Source organism: Protopterus annectens, chromosome 2.part0 (genome assembly GCF_019279795.1).
Source record: "Protopterus annectens isolate FY-2018-M chromosome 2.part0, PAN1.0, whole genome shotgun sequence".
Lineage (NCBI taxonomy): Eukaryota > Metazoa > Chordata > Ceratodontiformes > Protopteridae > Protopterus > Protopterus annectens.
The window spans coordinates 824,368,911-824,390,023 of record NC_056728.1 but is presented as its reverse complement, the minus strand read 5'-3'; the positions used below and the strand labels follow the sequence as shown (position 1 = coordinate 824,390,023).

The window sequence follows — 21,113 nt, the reverse complement described above, 5'->3', positions numbered from 1 at the left end:
TCATACTCATTAGCAGCACTTTTGACCTTTTTTAATACATTTTATTTAACTTCAGTATGCCCCTCATTATCTTTGAATCTCTCTTTTTTTTTTGCTTCCTTGTATTTGAACTGAAGATTTTATTTCTTTAGTTCTCTTCCTGACTGAAATGTCTCTTCTGTGCTTCAGCTCTTGCTTTTCCTATACTTCTATTTTTTTCCTTCCACACTTAATTTTTCATATTAGCTTTATCAAGTATGAGATTATTAAATATCCAGTATAAAACACAATACCACACAGAACAGTGTCTGCCATTAAATATTAATAAAATATTGTTAATGTTATGTAAGTCAATATCCAGCATGGAGAAATTATTTTCTTGTTATAGTTTACTGTTATAATGAACTATTAATTAGATATTTGATATTTTCAGACTAACTACTTGACTATACTTTTACTCGATGTACTTTACATTGAAAGAAACTGCAGAATTGAAACATCATTTTCTTATTTTAATTAAACAGAAATCTATATGGTATAAATGCTTCAACAAAAGAACAGCAACTTTTTCCTCACAATGTCAACATCTGCTTAAACACCCCACATAACAAACCCCATACCACTGACCACTGTTTTCCCATCATTGCCACAAAATTATGAGAAGCACTGCCTGTTGTCCCAAAAGACTTCTCAGCCTTCAAGAATTTCAGAAGTCAATAAAATTTCTCCTTTTGAACATAAGGCTATAGTATTTAAACATGTTTAGCTCCTTTACATCCAGTTACATGAATCCAGTATTCACAAATGTATAATATTTTTGTTAACTTCCAGTACTACCAGTCCCAGCATACCATAATTTGTTTGATTTAATGCCCCTATTCCAGATTCCATACCAAAAATACAAGTGCTTCTCCTTTGGTCCATTCTGGCTATTGCCAGGAAAATTATTATAAAGAATTGGAAAAATAAAAATACCCTCTCTTCCACTGAATTTGTTTGTTTAGCAAAGACTGTATGTAACAAAGAATTACAGACTGTTTGTAAGAGAACATCAAATATCACCCATCAACATTTATCATGGCAAAAACCTAGAGATTTATTGGAAAAATATTAATGGCTTTGTTTAATATAAATTTTTGTTATGGACCTTGTAAATAGTTTTTGGTTGTTATATTTTGTTAAATGTTATATCTTGATTTCATTTTGTTGTAAAATTCAATAAAAACAAGTTAAAAAAAAAGAAATTCAAAAACCATCTAAAAAAATTTCTGGTATTTTTCCGATAATGGAGCAGAAGCACAATGCACGGCTGATGTCAAGTCACTGCTGCTTATTTTTTGCTGCTTGTAATGTTGTGTTCGTTATGACAGTATTATTGAAATTTTCAAGTCAGTACTGATTATTTTATTATGTTCTGTTTTTTGTTTTGCCTTTGTTGTCATAGTAGTAATGAATTTTCCTGCCAAGTCACTACTGCTTATGTTACTGTTGTGTTCTACTTTTCATTTTCTGTTGGTTGTGACAGTAGTAGTGATTTTTCGTCGCAACTCAGTGCTGCTTCTTTTCTTCTTAGATTCTGCTTTTAATTTGGGATTTCTTGTTGGACTGTTACTGATTTCCTCCCAAGTCAGTGCCACTTGCACACACATTTTTACAAACATTCCCTAGTACTTCCTAAATAGGGTGTGAATTCAGACGTTAAATAGTGAAAAAATAAGGAAGTGCTCGTCTGTCCGACCATCTGCTGATTTTGAACAGTCACTGTCTTAACATTTGGAATGGTGTGAGGCATATCTGCCATCCTACAGACACTGGCAAAGGCCTTTCAAACCTAGCAACAGGTGTTCAAAATGTGAACTGAAAATGTGGAGAAACCGTTAATGGGCCAGCACGTAAAATGTACAGATGCTGTCAAGTCCGTGCTGCTTGTTTGTTTCTGATTTTAAATTTGTCTGCCTACTGACAGTATTATTGATTGTCTGACATGTCAGTACTGCTTATTTTGCTGTTTTGTTCTGCTTTTAATTTTGCCTACATTTCACGGCAACATTTATGTTTGCCGACGACTGCTGCCTAGTTAACGGAAAAGTACCATATTTCTGTACAGGCAATCCTGCTTCCAAACAGTAAGGATGACATGACTTGCATACACCCCAGTCCTCGTACCACTCCTCAAATTATTCCTTCCTACAGGACTCCCATATACATTTGATCTTCCAACATGCTCAATCCCCCTCACTCTCTGTTCCTTTGTGCTCCCATCACTCTGCTTTTTATTTCTTCACACAGATCCCCCTATTCTTTTTGTATCCCTTTTTCTCTTAATTAATATTAATGCTGTAAATACTGTATAGCCGCATCTTTTTTTTAATTACTGATGTACAAATGAATCATTGCATCTTACTGTCTCAAGGTGTATAGTGAAAATGCCATGCACTGTTTCTTTATTTTGAATCTGTAACCTAATGTTTGGATACTGTACTATTTTTATTTTTTTGCTGTACTTCCCAGGCAGAACCTGAAAATGGTCCCTCTCCTGGATCAGAGCACTTGACTGTTTAAGAAATTAAAATAACTGATAAATCAGTCAATCCTTCAGTGATAAAAGTCTGTCTCATGAATGTTAAGCTGTCCTTACTACTTGATACAACTGTGACAGTCAGTAGTGAAGCAAGTAATAGCTGATTCAGCAAATACAGATGAGTTCTGACCAGTACAGAATATCACTCATGATCTATGAAATATAGGGAGACACCGAATTAAGTTATTTATTTAGGTCATAATGGAAAATCTGTCAATATTTATGCAATAACAATTTTTCTGTTTATAACTAGAAAATGTCATGTTACCTTTTTATATTTGTGCCAGTAAAATTAAGTCAATGTAAAAATAGCAGACAGTGAGGTTCTGCCTAGAGTTAGAGTAATATTGTGAATTTGTCTTCACAGGATAGAAATTCCATTTGTGTTCCACATACAGCAATCTGGTCTTATCCATGGCTTGGCCTTCTGGTTCGATGTGGCATTTGTGGGATCAGTGTGAGTAACATGCATACACCTTGTTATACCAAAGTGTGGCAGAACTGATTTTGTATCTATCCTGGCTTACAAGCATCTCACCAGTACCTTATAGCAACCAAAGAATGCAACATAACCTTCTGTGATGGGTGATTTCTGCTCAGTCAGTACCTTCTGTGAGTCTGTGAGTATAGGTCATGGATTATGAAGATAAGTCACACATTTGAGAATCCTTTGCAGTCAAAAAAATCCAAAGACAGAAAACCGACTACAGATTTCTGTGGAGCACAAAGTTCACCACAGCTTCAGTGTAGGATGTTGTGCCCCCTGTACAGCCAATTTAATATAATCAGATCAGACATAATGCACCTTGGGGGAACAGTGGAAACACCTCTTATGTGTGTTCTTCTGCTAATGTATTTTTCAGTGCTTTTGACCAAGTTCCTATCAGATGCATATTCTGTTCTTACCTTATCGCAGGGAATTTCATACAATGAGGTTGTAAGGAAACCTCCCTCCTATCTAAATGAAAATATAATGACAGAAGGGAAAGATAAGGACAGTGCACAGATACATACAAACTTTTTACTCATAGGCAACAAATAAAGTAAGAAATTAATTTCCAGCAAATAAATGTTCCAGGGCTAGAAGACAAGGCAAAGTTGTAACAAAGGCAGTTTAGAAGGAAGATTTTTTTGTTCAGATAGTTTTTGGTAGACAGATGAAAGAAAGTCTATCAGAGTGTGTTTGTACCTTCTAATGTTCTGTTAATTTCACCCTTGCAGATTTATTTTAACTGAAGTCAATTCAGAATAGTTCAGTTTATCATAGCATAGGACTGTATGTCTTCTTCACCAAGACATACATTAACGTAATGACCGTGGGTTGCAGCATGTTAAATAAAACTTATAGCCTGACTCTGTGGCACAGAGGAATGAGTTTTTGACTGCAGCCCATGTGACCGTGGTTCAAATAGTGGCCAAGATAGCTGAGGAGCCGGGCATAGACAATGGAGATGATGGAAGGGGCATGTGTTGCTCACCTGCAATAATTCTTTATAACAAAACCTGAGAGAAGATTATGAGGAGTAACTCAAGTTGAAGAACTATTCAGTACATTTCAGATTTTTAAAAAGTATGTATTTTTAACCAAGGAAAAAGTGGGTATCATTCATAGATATTGGGCGAGTGCATTATATCTATCCATACTGTTCCCAGGTGAGTGTAGCTAAGCAGCGGCTCATAAAGGCCACTTATGTTAACACACGATGGCAGCAAATAAGCATAAGCAATGAGATGGAAATGAGAAATGATGTAAATGAAGTTCTCTTCTGCCCACTTGTGATTCATAGTCAGATTTTCAAGCTTTTCTACATTGTCTGCCGATTCATTGTAAAAAGCAGAATTGCACCTATTCTATTTTCTTTGCAATCCGCAAAGATGTAGTCACTTAATACAAGCTTAATGCTAGCTTAGCTGTTTCTGTTGCTGAACCTGTAAAATGATTTGAATTGTCCTTTCACTGCGCACACACACAAAAAACGCATCAAACAACACAACAGTGAATTCAGGCTTGCCATTTTCAGTAAAAAGGTTATATGACCCAAACACCGCAATTACATGTACATACAGAGTCCAACCAAGTAAAGTTATGCTGAAATAATGTTTCCACCATAATGAATACATTCACAATAGTAAAGAAAGCTGTTTGTTATTAGATCCATTATTTCCTTAGCCCTTACCACTTTTCTTATAATCGCACTACTGGCATTTGTCATTCTTCATTGATATTCGGGAATCTCCCAGTAAAAAACATGTTAAGCCAACAAAACATCCTTGCCACTTCAGTATTTCTGAATTAAATCACTGCACTTCTGCCATGTATGTACAATCACTAAAACACACTAAAGTAAATGATTTTCTCACCAAACACTAATGATTTCCATTGCTGCTGTAATGACTTCCCGTTTACATGTGGCAGCTTACAATATTCACAAAAGCCATTTTAATATGCCTATCATATGAATAAAACAAACATTTCTTGAACTGAACTCAATAGTCATATTGCATTTTGAACTGTTTCATATTAATTTCCATTATTTCTATTATTTTTTTCTTACTTTAAAAAGTCTGCAGTTTCCTAAGTAATTTGCCACATAACTACAGTAATCCCAAGTTAATATAGTGCTACAAAACTAATTCATGCAAATTCAGTATGTAAATTAGGCCTTTTTACATTTATCTCTATGAACTGCAGTAATACATGAATGCATATGGCACCTTATGCACTTAATAGATCTCCCTGCTTGTATACACATAGTGCTCATCTTCTGATACTTTATACTTTTGTTATAAGTAGGTGCATGTATCAAAATGCCTGCACATTTCCATAGTCAGCATGAATAATCTCCAGTGACTGTATTAGTATATAGATGTAATATTGCGTTTCATGGATTACTGTTATAAAAGTCTGAAACCTGGGACTGCCCAGTCAGGAAATCCTTCTTTGTGGCACACCTCATCACTAAGGGTTTTTCATCCAGAAAAAAGGCAGTCATTGTCCCACTGTACTCATCCCTCACTAGACCCATTATAGAATACAACACCCCATTTGGTATTTACCTGTCAAGACAGCTGCAACAACTGGAAAGGCTGCAGAAATACCTCACTAAAAGTATCACAGGCCTAAAGCAGATGTTCTATGTTGACCATCGAAAAAAAACTCCAGTTATACTCTGTCACATATCGTCTACTCAGAAGCGATCTCTGCTTAACATACACGGCCATGTCAAACCCAGAGCTGTTGGACATGCTACATTTAAAGAAATCTCAGTCCCTCAGAGCCACACACTCCAGGGATCTAAACCTTGTCATCACAATAAACAAAATATGTTGGAGGCATAGGTTCCTGACCCAGAGACTCCACAGACTCTGGAATAGACTGCCCATACATGTCAAGCAGAGCGCCTCTTTGGCCCTCTTCAAAAGGAACCTTGATGATTGGATGGGAGAAAGGAAATTATCCTCGGGGATCATATCAGTTGCCCTGCTAGACAGGGGTCCAGGGAAGTAAATAGTGTGGAAAGAAATAGCTAGGGAATTGTTATGGCTAGGCTTGTATAGGCCCTAGGGCCGATAGCCTAGTACCAAGCTATGAACCTATGAATCAGTGGGTTTATAAGACTAAATAACATGTCAGATAATTCTAGAATGCATAGTTTTTCTCTGAATACCATCCAACACAGCTCTCTCACTTTGTTATTTAGTCTGCTGGCATTACCCAAACAAACTTAAAACTGTGTCATTTAATACCTACATTACAGCCAGAATATTCTCTTTTAGTTCTCCTGTTTGATTCTTGGCTGGAGCGCCTTCTGTGTGGAGTCTGCATGTCCTCCCCGTGGTCGAGTGGCATTCAAAAGACATGCATAGGGCATGCCTTCGTTGAAGGTTGGGCATCGAGCTGGCATCTCAACACCATAAAAATCTACTGTCAATCATTAGCGGACCGGACTTCCGCTGTGGTGACCCCTAACCGGGAAAAGCCGAAAGAAGAACAACAAAAAAAAGTGTTATGAAAACACTAGCATGATTTATAATAGTGTAATATATCAATGTTTTTATGGCTTTTAGCATGGCTGGCAGCAAGCATCTTTGACATGAAAGCTGCTCAACCTAAAAAAAAGCATTCCATTACAGCTAATCTTGTTAAACTAGCCTGTTAGATGTCACAGGTTCTCTATTTATACTCGGTTATTATAATTTCTCACAAGATGTGTAAAAGTTGCCATTAGATAATATTAAACTGTTAAGAAGAATCTCCTACCATCAGTTTTGGTGGCCTCATTGGTGACACCAATCACATAATAATGCAAAGACACATCTATGCATCTCCTAATCACACAGCCCATTGACATTTGCTCTAGAGCAGATGTTAGTAGTGAAAGCCCAGAATCACTTAACGAGGCCATCCAGGAAATCCTTAATTAGACAGAACCCACATGGTGCTACACTTTACCACCATATCAAAAGAAATAAAATAAAAGAAATGAGGCTTACCGTGTCCCATGCAAACCAAGCTACTAGGTAATACAACTTCCGTAGTGCTTCAAAGACGCAAAACACTCTAGTCTTTTTGCTTAGTTTAGCTTCATTGACTGTCTCCACGTCACACAAATTCACCTTGGATTAGACTCCCCATCTACTCTACTGCCCACCTGCCCTGTGTCAAGTTACTTTTTTAGCACTTTTCTATGACCTCAGTTAACCCGCACCATTTCTGTACTCCCTTGGCATTCTAGTCACTCCTAGTTCTCACTTGCAACCTTCCAATAAACTACCCTATTTTGGATTCCTCAATCTATCCACTCACTGGTACTTTACATGAGGCTATCTTTACCTGGACAACTGCAGAACCATGCTAAACATTAGAGGAAGAACTTATCTGTTAGTCTGCATTTTGCTGCTATCCTTCTTAGCTTAATTTATTCTGAACTAGGTATGAGGTGCAGGGTTATACTGGCACTCAATAGCAGTACTGGTTGCTGAGCTATCCTTTTCTGTTTTTCTTAGTTTTTAAAAAGAAAAAAGTTTTTTTTTTGTTAAAAATAGAAGATGCTTTTCAATCTCTTAATTTAATGATGAAATAACCCGAACAAATTAAAATTAAAGAAATTACCCCACTTTGACCCATGAAAAGGAGATTTTGTGCTGATAGTTATCATGCAATCATCCTTCTTTCCTTGCTATATAGTACAGTCCCATAGGCATCAAGTCTCTGGCAAGTTATTGATAAGCATTGGCATCAAGTATATGCAATACTTCTGATGTCATTGCTTTCCCACTTACCCATCTGAACTACACTACTGCACAGTAATGTATTTTTTTGCTGGTAGTTTTTTTTGTTTTGTTTTTGTTTTTTTTTTTTTTGCACTGGTGTTTTCAACTGAGAATTTCATTAACAGGAAGCCAGTTTTTATACTAGTTAGTGTGAATAAAATCCATCACCATAGCATCAGCTATTGAAAATAATATATTTCTTAATACACTGAACCTAACCTGTAACTGAGCAATTTAGTAATCAAATTTATTTTATTTTGGCTATAGTCACTGCTATATTTTGACCTGTGAGTAACTACTGTAAGTTGTTCTTCTTCTCTTTTTTTTTTAATTTGTATTAGTTGCTTATTAACACATGCAGACAACTATGTAGATTATTTACATTAGAGGCACATACCAAGTTGTTCCATTTCTAAATTAGTTACTAGCTAAAGTACTATTTCACAATGATTAGAAGTATGAAGGCATATAGTCCATAAATTACTTTGTTTGAAGAATCCAGTCTCTCTATCAGTTGTTGAACTTTGCACCAAGAATTAAAAGTGAGAGATTTTGAAGCTGAATGAAGTTTCTTTCAAAAAGTATACAAAATCTTCAAACTGAGGAGAATCACAACTTTTCCAGTGTTTAGTAACTGATTTGATTTTCTGGCTACAGTCATAGTGGTTCATAAAATGTAATGTTGATCGTTCTTTAGAGTTTGATATATACACCAAACAAAGCATGCATACAAGATTTTTGAATATGATTTATTGCTGTAAACAAGTTGACATAAATAAATCAACAGTTTTGGAATATCCATTGAATTCTGTTGTACTACATTAGAAAATATATTTTGTGCATGTTATTTTAATGTATCAACAACTTATCATTAGGTTCTAAGCAGAATTCAAATCCATTTAAAGTTTTTAGATGACCTTTTTGAAAACGTCATACCAGTCCATAATCCTTTTTTTCTTTCCATTGTTTTATTTTTAAAAGATTGGAGTTTTTTAAAAGTTCTCTAAAAACAGAACAGTGAAACAAAATGTTGAGCCCATTTTTATGTGTTTCATAATAACACTTCTAAAGTATTTTAAGAAATTATTGATATAGGATGGGCCTGTTGATGTGTGTATATTGTATTGTGTATATATATATATATATATATATATATATATATATATATATATATATATATATATATGTGTGTGTGTGTGTGTGTGTGTGCAAACCACATATTATTCTTTATCAAGCCTTCTAAAGAAGAGAACATTACATTTTTAATTAAATAATATAGTTTCCATCTATAGAATGTGTTATTACCTTTAGAAAAGCTAATTTTCATATGTTTCTATGTCTGGTAGTTTGATACCATCACTACTCCATCTTCCAATGTGATGCTTATATGCAATTCTGACCTTTCTTGGATATCACAAAAAATCTTAAATATGTTCTGTTGAAATCACTTATTTGTAATTTTGTGGGAGAAAGAGTTTTATTTTGAATTATGTACAGCATGTAGCTAAGAAGAACAGTTTAATGAATTTTAATCTCTTTTCGAAGGAATACATTTGCAAGTTCCAGGATTTCATAACTGCATTTATTTCTTCTGGGACTTTTTCATAAAGTTTATTTCTAGTTAGTTACCATGACTTTCGAAGTACAAGTCTCAGATAATCTAATTCTTGTGCTTCTTTTCCTAATCCATTCTCTAAATTTGGATATAAATTATTATTGCTATTCAGAGATATATATTTCATTTTTGTTAATTGAAATGAAGTCCTGAAATATTTTCAGAATTATGAATTTATTCCTATACTTCAACTATTGTAGTATTTATTTTTGAAATTAACAGTATATCATCTGTAACAAGCATAATTTAAGGTTGTAATTTCCTCCCATAGTTATAGCATTAATATTCATATTTTTTTCTGATTACTGAAACTAATAGTTCTACTGCTAAAGGAAATAATATCGATGAAAGTAGCCAACCTTGTTTAGTATCTTTACTTATTCCAAAAGAATCTGACAAATATGAGACTATTTTTATTTATGCCTTATGGTCATGATCAGTATTCTTAATTAGGGAACTGAAATTCTCTGTAAAGCCATAATGTTCTATAACTTAAATATTTCAACATCTAATCTTATTACTCATGATTCCCTACTACTATTCCTAATGCATCAATAATAGTATTCTTTTGATATTGTTCTGAGTTTGCCTTTTAGGTATGAATCCTGTTTGGTCTTTTCTATTCAGATGAGAATCAAAGATTGTATTCTGTCCACGATTACAGACATAATGAGTTTGTAATAAATATTTATTGGTGGACTTAACTATGTGCTGCACAGTCTGTGGAATTTTTGTTTTCTTTCAAAATTAGAGAAATTTATGAGTATTTCCAAGAGGGTGTGTTCTTAAGTTTCATTGAATATCATCTAATACTTGTGGAATATCTGAGAGAAATAACTTCTACATTTCTAGTGTTAATCCATCAGTACCTGGAGCTTTATTATTTTTAAGCTTATTTATTTATTTATTTATTTGAGTTATTGTTTTCATGTAAGGATATTTTAATTAAAATATCCTTATTTGAGTTTGAATGTTTTCTATGGTTTAGATTCCTCATATAGTTCTCATATTGAGCAGCACTGGTTGTTTACAATCTGATAACATTTCTCTAATTTCTGTTTTCATATTATTATTATTATTATTTTTAGAACTCTTAATACATGTAATATGGGCACTTAATTATTTAGCCTTGTTTACCTGATTATGCACTCCTCATTCTTCCATTACATATGTCAAGTTTTTTTTTTTCATTTTTCTTTTTAGCTAAAATGTTTTGATATTCTACATTCAGAGACATTTTTAAGTTGATAAAGATGTATTACCTTTTTGAAATTCTTTCTTCACTATATATAACTTATTCTGTAAATATTGTAATCCTTTTTTATATTGATTTAGTTTTTTTCTATACCAGAATATTACTCTACCATCAGCGTAAGCTTTGATCCCATTACTTTTATTACTTTCTATGAATACCTTTCATTATTTAACCATGTTTTGAATTCATCATGTTTGTTAAGATGAGGCAGGATTCTAATTGTTGGAGATGATTTTTTATGATTAATTGATAATGTGAGTTTAAAAGCACTGTGGTCAGAAATAGGACACTGGAATTATCATAAAGTTTTGATTTTTTTTATTTCAGAATTTGAGATATTATGATTTTGCCAATGCTTGACTGAGTATCAAAAATTCTGGTGAATCTATATCTTTCAATAAATTAAAAAATTAAATATAACATCCCTGTTTACTTTTTTGAGTGCTTTCTCTGTAGATATTTGTGTTTGTCTAACAGCACTAATTTCAGAGTTTCCAAATATATAATTAAAATCTCCTTCTAAAAGTTTACTTCCTTTCATGATCAATATATAAGCAAAATGTTTCCTTGCATTTCTAATGTCCATACCAGGAAACCAATGTCCAATCTGTTATAGTATTCCATAACAATCACAACAAACCTGCTATCCTTTTTTTCTCTTTTAAATAAAATAATGGAACTGCTTTTCCATAATACTGATACCTCTCTGTTCTTGTTCTTAAAAGAAAATTATGATATAATTTCACATTGAGAGAAATGGATTTTTTCTTTTTCTGGTTCATGGTATGAGATTCCTGTAGATAAATGACTTCCGCAGTATTGTTATTCTTATATTTCGTTAAATTACATCCTTTCGTGTTACTATTTAGACCATTAACATTTAATTACATAAAGTTTAAATCCATAATGTGATTGATTTTTAATAATCTATATAATATCTGTAGTACATAACTCAAATTAATTCTATGAACTTGTATATGCTACTTATTCTTGTGTCTCCACCCCTCCCAAAGCTAACTTGACACATCCATCTTGTATTTTCTAAGTGTACCAGGGCCTATACATTTATGTGCACCCCTATTAAACAAATATACAGTAATTAAATTACAACCTAATAGCCTTACTATTGAACCCCAAAAATAGAAATCATTACAACTCCTAGCTTAATTAGGAAAATCCCAAACTACCACTTAAAACATGTCTGGCCAAGGTTAGATCAACTGTGCATTTTGTAAATGAACAAATTATGGAGTTGCCCTGATTACCTCAGAACTAGTGTCTGATTATAAAAGATGTGAGAGAAAAAGGAAAGCAGTATCATGGAAAGAATTACTCATTTATTATCTTAGTTTATCTTTTGTCTTTTCTTTCTGTTTATTCTCCCCACCCCCTTTCTTGACACCCCCCTTCTTTCCTGTCACTCACCTCTCCTGTCTATAATTTTCCTTCTTGTTATCCTTCTCATCCTCTGTTAATTCAGTTTCATTTGGTTATTATTTTCCATCAGTGTATGAGCCATTGAACTTTAACAAATTTATATAGCTAAAATTTATTTGAAGAATTATGTATTGTATTATAGACTTCAGTACTAATCAGTATGAATCATATGATAATAGAAGTTAAAATATTCCCCAAACAAAACAATTAAACTCTAGAAATCTAAAACAAAACATTTTATGATAGATTATAATAATATTTTAAATAGTTGCAGATGTAATCAATTTTATTGTTAGGAAGCATTTTTCGGACATGCAAACAATACACCGTGAAATAAACAACCAGAACAATTGCAAAACTCTTAATACTCTTGCTCACATTATAAAACTGGATCTGGCAGTTGGTTCACAGGGCCATGGCCATGAGCTTTCACTTGCTAATTGTGTAACCAAGAATGATTCACGCAACCAGGCATTTGCCTTGAAGCAGTCAAGAATCTGGTATAGGCCTTTACTGGAAACCTCAGGTTTTGGCATTCCACCACATACCTAAGTGGCATAGTTTAATGCCCATAAACCGTATTCATCTAAATTGATCCAGCTATGCCTGTTTATATATTCCTAAACAATATGAATATATTCTTATGGTGTATGAACATTTTGGTGTCTGGCTACCCTGACTAAATTAAACAACTATTAAAAATAGGCAATATTAGAAGGTTTATGCATAAATCACAAAGCAAAATCAAGACTTTTAGGTTCATAGGTTCATAGGTTCATACTAGGCTATCTGCCCTAGGGCATTTATAAGCCTAGCCAGAGTTGTGTGGCTTTCACCACCCCTTAGGTTGAAGAATACTATACCCATTAGTTTGCCGTGCCTCTGTCCAGCAGTGATACAGAGATGATCCCCAGGGTAAACCTACGATCTCCCATCCACTGGTCAAGATTCCTCTTGAACAGAGCCAGCGAGGTGCTCTGTCTCACATGGACCTAGATTCTGTTCCACAGCATAGGGAGTCTCTGGGTGATGAATCTGTCCCTCCAGCATGTCCTATTTATATCCGTGTTGAGGTTTAAGTCTCTTGCTCTTGTGGCTCTGGTGGATTTGGATTTTTTGAGGTGGAGCATGTCCATTAATTCAGGGTTGGACATGGCCTTGTATGTCAGGCACAGGTCACCTCTGAGCAGACGGTATGCGACTGAATAGAGCTGGAGTTTCTTCAGTCGGGCAGCATATGGCATATTTATGAGCCCCTTTATCCTTTTGGTGAGGAACGTTTGGGGTCTTTCCAATTGCTGCAGGTGTCGGGTAAGATACATTCCGAATGGGGCATTGTACTCAATCATTGGTCTGATAATTGAATAGTACAGGGGAACAATGACCTCCCTTGATCTGGATGTGAATCCCTTCATAATCAGGTGGGCAATGTAGAAGGCCCTCCTAACCACTTTGGCAATGTGAGTGTCAAAAGAAAGGTTACTGTCAACTTGGGTCCCCAGGTCCCTGATAACCTCTTCTGTGCTTAATGGATTGCCACCTATGTGGTAACTTGGGGTTACCTTGTTTTTACCAAAGGGTATGACTATACATTTTTGGCGTTTAGCTTAAGGCCATGGCTCTGGCACCAGTTATCCATTTCTATGAGACCTCTCTGAAGGATATCTGTGTCTGATGGATTTTCAACTATGGCGCCCAGTTTGCAGTCATCTGCAAACTTTGTCAGCCACAATCCTCCTATGTTTGCCTGCACTTCTGAAAAGTAGATGCTGAACAAGAGGGGGCCCAGGACTGAGCCCTGTGGGACACCGCTTGTGACCGGCTTGGAGTCTGACATGGCACCAGCAACTCTAACCCTGTGGGCTCTGTCCTTGAACTAGTTTGCAACCCATCTTGTGACATATGGGTTTACATTTAAGCTGGTGAGCTTTTCTATGATACCCGAGTGGGGTATTGTGTCGAAAGCTTTTCAAGGTCAAGGTAGGCTGTGTGAACTGCCTTACCCTCATCAATGGCCTTGGTGACTGTTTCAAAAAAGTCGACCAAGTTCAAGAGGCATGATCTGCCCTTGACAAAGCCGAATTGGGTAGGATCCAATGTCTGTAGGTCCCCTATGTCTTTATTTATGAGATCCATTATGATCCTCTCCATAGCTTTGCAGACCAGGCTTGTTAAGCTTATGGGGCGGTAATTACCAGGGTCCGTAGAAGCACCGCCTTTGTGGAGTGGGACTACAGTTGCCGTACGCCACTCTTTGGGTACGTATCCTGTGGTAAGGCTAAGATTAAACAGCAGCCTTATGTGTGAGTTTAGTTCCTCATTGAGTTCGTGTAGCACACAGCCGGGGACACCATCCGGTCCCATTGATGCTGTGTTTTTAGCTTTAGAGAGAGCAGCTCTCACCTGGGCATTTGAGATGATTGGGAGGCTACACTCTGCTGGGATAGATATTTCTCCTTTTGGGGGGGGGGGAGAAATTTTCACTGAACCTGTCTGCCAGTATGTTTGCAATGTCTGTGGGTTCAGTGATTTTTGTATAATTTTGGACTAATTCTGAGCATATCTGGGAGTTTCCACCCAGATTTCTAACATAGCTAAAGAAGGCCTTATGATTGTCTTTTGAGTCCTTGGTGATTTTTCTCTCAAAGTTGGCCTTGGATGATTTTATGAGTGATCGTAGTTTTTTACTAGTATTGATCAGAGATGTCTTCCCTTTTAGAGATTTTGCTCTATCTTGTAGTAGCTTTCTCCTCTTGTTGTAAAGTTTGTTTATGGCTGGGGTCCACCAGATCGGCTTGCCTTTGGTGGAAAGGGTCTTGATTTTATTTGGGATTGCTTGATCCATGCAATCCTGGAGGTGCTCATAGAAAGCATTTGTAAGGGATTCAGCAGCATGGGTTGTGGTTTCCAGTGGCTCAGGGGCCTTGAAGGATACCACACCAGTCTTAAGAAGTGTGAAGTTGGCTTTTGAGAAGTTCTTCACTGTGGTCTTTTTTGTTAGGGGTGGGGGCGGGATGTGGATCTCCAGTGAGATTAGTTTATGGTCTGAGCTCACCAATGAGGGATATACTTCCAGTGTGGAGCATTTTGTCCCCATGTTTGTGATGATCAGGTCTAGTATATTTTCACCTCTTGTGGGAATGGTGACAAGTTGTTCCATAGCATTTGAGTTTATGAACTCCAGGAACCTTTGGGCTAGGGTATTGGGGCTTGAGTAATGTTCCCAGTCTATGTTTGGGTAGTTGAAGTCACCCAATATGATGGTGTTTGGAGAGACATTTATACTCTCCAGTGTCTTCAGGAAGGCTGTGTGGGGTTCCTGAGTTTGAGAGGGTGGCCTGTAACATGCTACAAACTGTAGAGCAGTTTTGCCTATGGTTAATTGCACCTGAATGGTCTCTGATGCTTTGTGAGTTGCCACCAGCCTGGAGGTGTGGGTATCCTTGATGAATATGGATACACCCCCTCTTTTTGTGGTATGGTCCGGGTTTTGGGGCCGGAACGCATGATATGAGGTAAAACATGATAGTGCCGGGGTGCTCTCAGGAGCCTTGAACCAGGTTTCAGTCACAGCACAGACATCGATGTTCTCCATACTGAGGAGGGCTTCGAGGGCGTGCATCTTGAGATTTAGACTTCTAGCATTGAGCAGCATTACCCTTAGTTTTTTCCCATTATTGTTTTCTAGGGCGGTGGGTTTAGAATTTGAGCCTTGTCTAAAAAGGCACTATGCGGGTGGCAAGAGCCTTTGCCAATATCCGGAAACCCAGGGGTGACAGGTGCAAGCCGTCCCTTGAGCAGCGTGGCTTGTCAAGCATGTCATTCCAGGCAGACAGACATTGGATCCCCTTAGAATGACACCAGAAATTAAGCCAATTATTAAAACTGATCATTTTGTCTCTGTATTGTGGCATCATTCTTGGTGAAGGTAGGATACTGCTCAGGGTCAGGGTCATACCAGCCTGGGCTACATAATCTGAGAGCTCCTTTATGTCTCTTTTCATGTATTCCAGGGAGGTACGTCTCAGGTCATTTACACCGGCATGGACAATGACTGAGTCATACTTGTACTTGCTGTGGAGTGACCTGAGTGCTTGTGTTATATGGCGGATTCTAGCGCCCGACAGGCAGCTTACTGTGACCCTCTCCTTGTTCATTCTGGTGAGTGGGACGTCAGTGTGTCAGACTATGGAGTCACCTATGACAAGTGTGTCTGGCATTGTGTTTGGCCTTAAGGGCTGTGACTGATTTGCACACTGACTTTGTGATCTATGTGTTGCTTGTGTTATGTCATGAGGTGGCAGTTGTTTGGGTGTCTGCTATGGAGGCCTCTGCTGTTTTGGTAGATTTTTGATCAGTGCCTCCGAGTATGTCTTTGTGTGTTTATGTGTTTGATTTGTAGTTGTGATAGTTCTATGTGAGACTGGGTTTATGGTGTGTGTGGTTACCTTCTCCTCCTGTCTAGTTTTGCCAGTCCTGAGTTGAGAGAGCTCAGCCTCCAGTTTGGCTATATAGTTGCATCTCTCGCATGTATTTGTGTTTTGTGGGAGGAGGAGAGGGTTGTCTGTGTACATGAGGCAATTGTAACATTGCCTCAATATTCCCAGATTCACCAGCTGAGCAGGAGAGGACGCTAGCAACTGACCCTTTGACATGCTAGAAGAAATGAAAAAGTTTGCTGTGTAACTGAGTCAGAAAGGACCTATAGGGAAGTGGGTACTCAAGGGGGTTTTAAGCTAGTGAAGTACTTTGTATAATATAGAAGTGCTTTACCTGACTAAAAATGCTTTAGGAACAAGTGCTGAGCTTTACAGATAGAGAAGAGACTGTTTAGATTACAAGTAGAGCAGTTCTAAGGGAAAAAATGAAGAGCAGACTTTACAGAGCCAGAAATAGTTTAACCTTGTTTAACCGGCGCTGCCCGATGGTGCTCTAGTGGCAACTCCGCGCTAAATGCAGAAAAGGCAATAAGTCAGTAGTACAGGCTAGCACACTTTAGTGGGCAGCCAAACAATTAAATTAAACAGCAAACAAACACTTTTTGACTTGAATTAGGCTACTTTCGACTAAAATGTACTTTTAAGTGCAGATAATAAAAAATGCAGTAAATAACTATGAAAACAGTTAAAGCTTGCTCTAGGTAAGCAGTAGAAGGTAAAACAAATATAAAAAACAGCAGGATACTTAATCAGGAAAGCAGTCACTTTTTTCAGTTCTCTGTAGCCAGGAAGACTCAACAGGACCAGGTGGAGCTGTGTCTGAGCAATATGGCTTCAAAAAAAATGCCAGAGGCAGATTTTAACCAGGGAACTTCAAAAGAGCTAGAAATGGTCCAAAATGACCAATTACTACAGCTTCTTGTGCTGAGGTCACTTCCCTCAAGGACAGGTAGGCTATTCAAGGCTCCCCACTCCCACTGGTGAGCTAAGAAACTTCCTTCTATCCAAGTAAGGCAATGGACAACACAGGAACTACAACACAGCCCAGGATACAGCAAGGCCTGTAAACTGGTCTAACTAGTTTAGGAGAGGCAGGAAAACAAGGAATATTTTTTGTTTTTGTTTTAAATAGAAACACACAGAAATGCAGAAAAGGCAATAAGTCAGTAGTACAGGCTAGCACACTTTAGTGGGCAGCCAAACAATTAAATTAAACAGCAAACAAACACTTTTCGACTTGAATTAGACTAATTTCGACTAAAATGTACTTTTAAGTGCAGATAATAAAAAATGCAGTAAATAACTATGAAAACAGTTAAAGCTTGCTCTAGGTAAGCAGTAGTAGGTAAAACAAATATAAAAAAACAGCAGGATACTTAATCAGGAAAGCAGTCGCTTGTTTTCAGTTCTCTGTAGCCAGGAAGACTCAACAGGACCACGTGGAGCTGTGTCTGAGCAATATGGCTTCAAAAAAATGCCAGAGGCAGATTTTAACCAGGGAACTTCAACAGAGCTAGAAATGGTCCAAAATGACCAATTACTACAGCTTCTTGTGCTGAGGTCACTTCCCTCAAGGACAGGTAGGCTATTCAAGGCTCCCCACTCCCACTGGTGAGCTAAGAAACTTCCTTCTATCCAAGTAAGGCAATGGACAACACAGGAACTACAATACAGCCCAGGATACAGCAAGGCCTGTAAACTGGTCTAACTAGTTTAGGAGAGGCAGGAAAACAAGGAATATTTTTTTTTTTTTGTTTTAAAATAGAAACACACAGAAATGCAGAAAAGGCAATAAGTCAGTAGTACAGGCTAGCACACTTTAGTGGGCAGCCAAACAATTAAATTAAACAGCAAACAAACACTTTTCGACTTGAATTAGACTAATTTCGACTAAAATGTACTTTTAAGTGCAGATAATAAAAATGCAGTAAATAACTATGAAAACAGTTAAAGCTTGCTCTAGGTAAGCAGTAGAAGGTAAAACAAATATAAAAACAGCAGGATACTTAATCAGGAAAGCAGTCACTTTTTGCAGTTCTCTGTAGCCAGGAAGACTCAACAGGACCAGGTGGAGCTGTGTCTGAGCAATATGGCTTCATAAAAATGCCAGAGGCAGATTTTAACCAGGGAACTTCATAAGAGCTAGAAATGGTCCAAAATGACCAATTACTACAGCTTCTTGTGCTGAGGTCACTTCCCTCAAGGACAGGTAGGCTATTCAAGGCTCCCCACTCCCACTGGTGAGCTAAGAAACTTCCTTCTATCCAAGTAAGGCAATGGACAACACAGGAACTACAACACAGCCCAGGATACAGCAAGGCCTGTAAACTGGTCTAACTAGTTTAGGAGAGGCAGGAAAACAAGGAATATTTTTTTTTTTTTGTTTTTAAATAGAAACACACAGAAATGCAGAAAAGGCAATAAGTCAGTAGTACAGGCTAGCACACTTTAGTGGGCAGCCAAACAATTAAATTAAACAGCAAACAAACACTTTTCGACTTGAATTAGACTAATTTCGACTAAAATGTACTTTTAAGTGCAGATAATAAAAATGCAGTAAATAACTATGAAAACAGTTAAAGCTTGCTCTAGGTAAGCAGTAGTAGGTAAAACAAATATAAAAACAGCAGGATACTTAATCAGGAAAGCAGTCGCTTTTTTCAGTTCTCTGTAGCCAGGAAGACTCAACAGGACCACGTGGAGCTGTGTCTGAGCAATATGGCTTCAAAAAATGCTAGAGGCAGATTTTAACCAGGGAACTTCAACAGAGCTAGAAATGGTCCAAAATGACCAATTACTACAGCTTCTTGTGCTGAGGTCACTTCCCTCAAGGACAGGTAGGCTATTCAAGGCTCCCCACTCCCACTGGTGAGCTAAGAAACTTCCTTCTATCCAAGTAAGGCAATGGACAACACAGGAACTACAATACAGCCCAGGATACAGCAAGGCCTGTAAACTGGTCTAACTAGTTTAGGAGAGGCAGGAAAACAAGGAATATTTTTTGTTTTTTGTTTTTAAATAGAAACACACAGAAATGCAGAAAAGGCAATAAGTCAGTAGTACAGGCTAGCACACTTTAGTGGGCAGCCAAACAATTAAATTAAACAGCAAACAAACACTTTTCGACTTGAATTAGACTAATTTCGACTAAAATGTACTTTTAAGTGCAGATAATAAAAAATGCAGTAAATAACTATGAAAACAGTTAAAGCTTGCTCTAGGTAAGCAGTAGAAGGTAAAACAAATATAAAAAACAGCAGGATACTTAATCAGGAAAGCAGTCACTTTTTTTCAGTTCTCTGTAGCCAGGAAGACTCAACAGGACCACGTGGAGCTGTGTCTGAGCAATATGGCTATTTTAATTCTGAATGTTCTGTAGTACAGAAATCAATTCCTACATCTCCTTATTAATTATAACTTCGTATTTACAATCATATCTTCCATATGAAAGACCTATATAACATTAGTTAATATTGTGCACATAGCCCTGTAAAAGATTAGAAGTACATTAGTAATTGTAATGAAACATTTTTATAAGCTTCCACTATTATTAAATTAATCAACATACAGTATTAGAAAAATAGCAAAAGTTACAAATACTTGCATACCGAGGTGTACACTTCAAAAAGCATTCAGGACTATTTATATTAATAATTGCAAACTTAACACTCTTTAAATAGCTCAGTAAAGATGTACTTAGAGGAGCACTTTTGCTGTCCTGTAAAAGCATAAGTCCAATTAAATAGCAATATACATCTAGATTATACAATTTCAAATAAATATCAGCTTATTATAATATCCTATAGAGGGCTATCAGTCTGTTTTGTGTGTAACACAAGAAATTGTAACACCTGAAAACTGTCACTACACCAACTATTATTACTGTAAAAGGCTTTAATGAAAACCATTCACTTTTCTGTTTATAATAATTTAATTACTTTTAATATTCAGAAAATATTTACATTTCATTGTCATTTACTTTTGGTTTGGTTTATCAGGGTGTGTTTTGGAAAGCAAGGATAGATACAGGCTCCAAAGGATGTAACTGTCACATGCAAGATTATTAGTAAGACAGATATAAATTAAGTACAGTTACCATTATTTAATACTAGAGATTATTGTTGGACAGAATATTTTTTGCTTACTCACCCAAAACAAATAATATTGGTATCCATGTACATAGCTGTCTGGTTAATTTTTTATATGTGTAAATACCATCAGAAATAAATTTAGGTTGTACAATTTACTAAACAAGATTAGCTAAATCAATTACTCTCATTTGTAAAAGTGAAGCAAGGTCTATTGGGCAGAAATAAAATAATAATGATATAACTCTTTTCCCTTCTTTTTAAATTTTCCCCTTTCCATCCCTTCATATATATGACAACTGCCTTTCTCTTTTCACCTGACTTCCTTATATTTGCTTACATTTATTTGTGCTATTGGACTTGTTCTTATTGGAAACATGATTACATCTTTCCAAAAGTCATCCTTAACTGCTTGACTTTCAGTCTTTTTCTATTTCTTCTTTCT

General features: G+C 36.5%; 1 protein-coding gene across 1 annotated transcript in view; it reads left to right on the top strand.

The window, feature by feature from the left end:
* The window catches only part of CARM1 (coactivator associated arginine methyltransferase 1), a 1,187,823-nt gene that overhangs the window by 990,317 nt on the left and 176,393 nt on the right, over nt 1-21,113 (top strand). Inside the window, exon 10 of the mRNA XM_044061097.1 lies at nt 2,928-3,017. Coding sequence (XP_043917032.1) covers nt 2,928-3,017 — 90 coding nt within the window. The remainder of the gene's footprint in view (nt 1-2,927; nt 3,018-21,113) is intronic.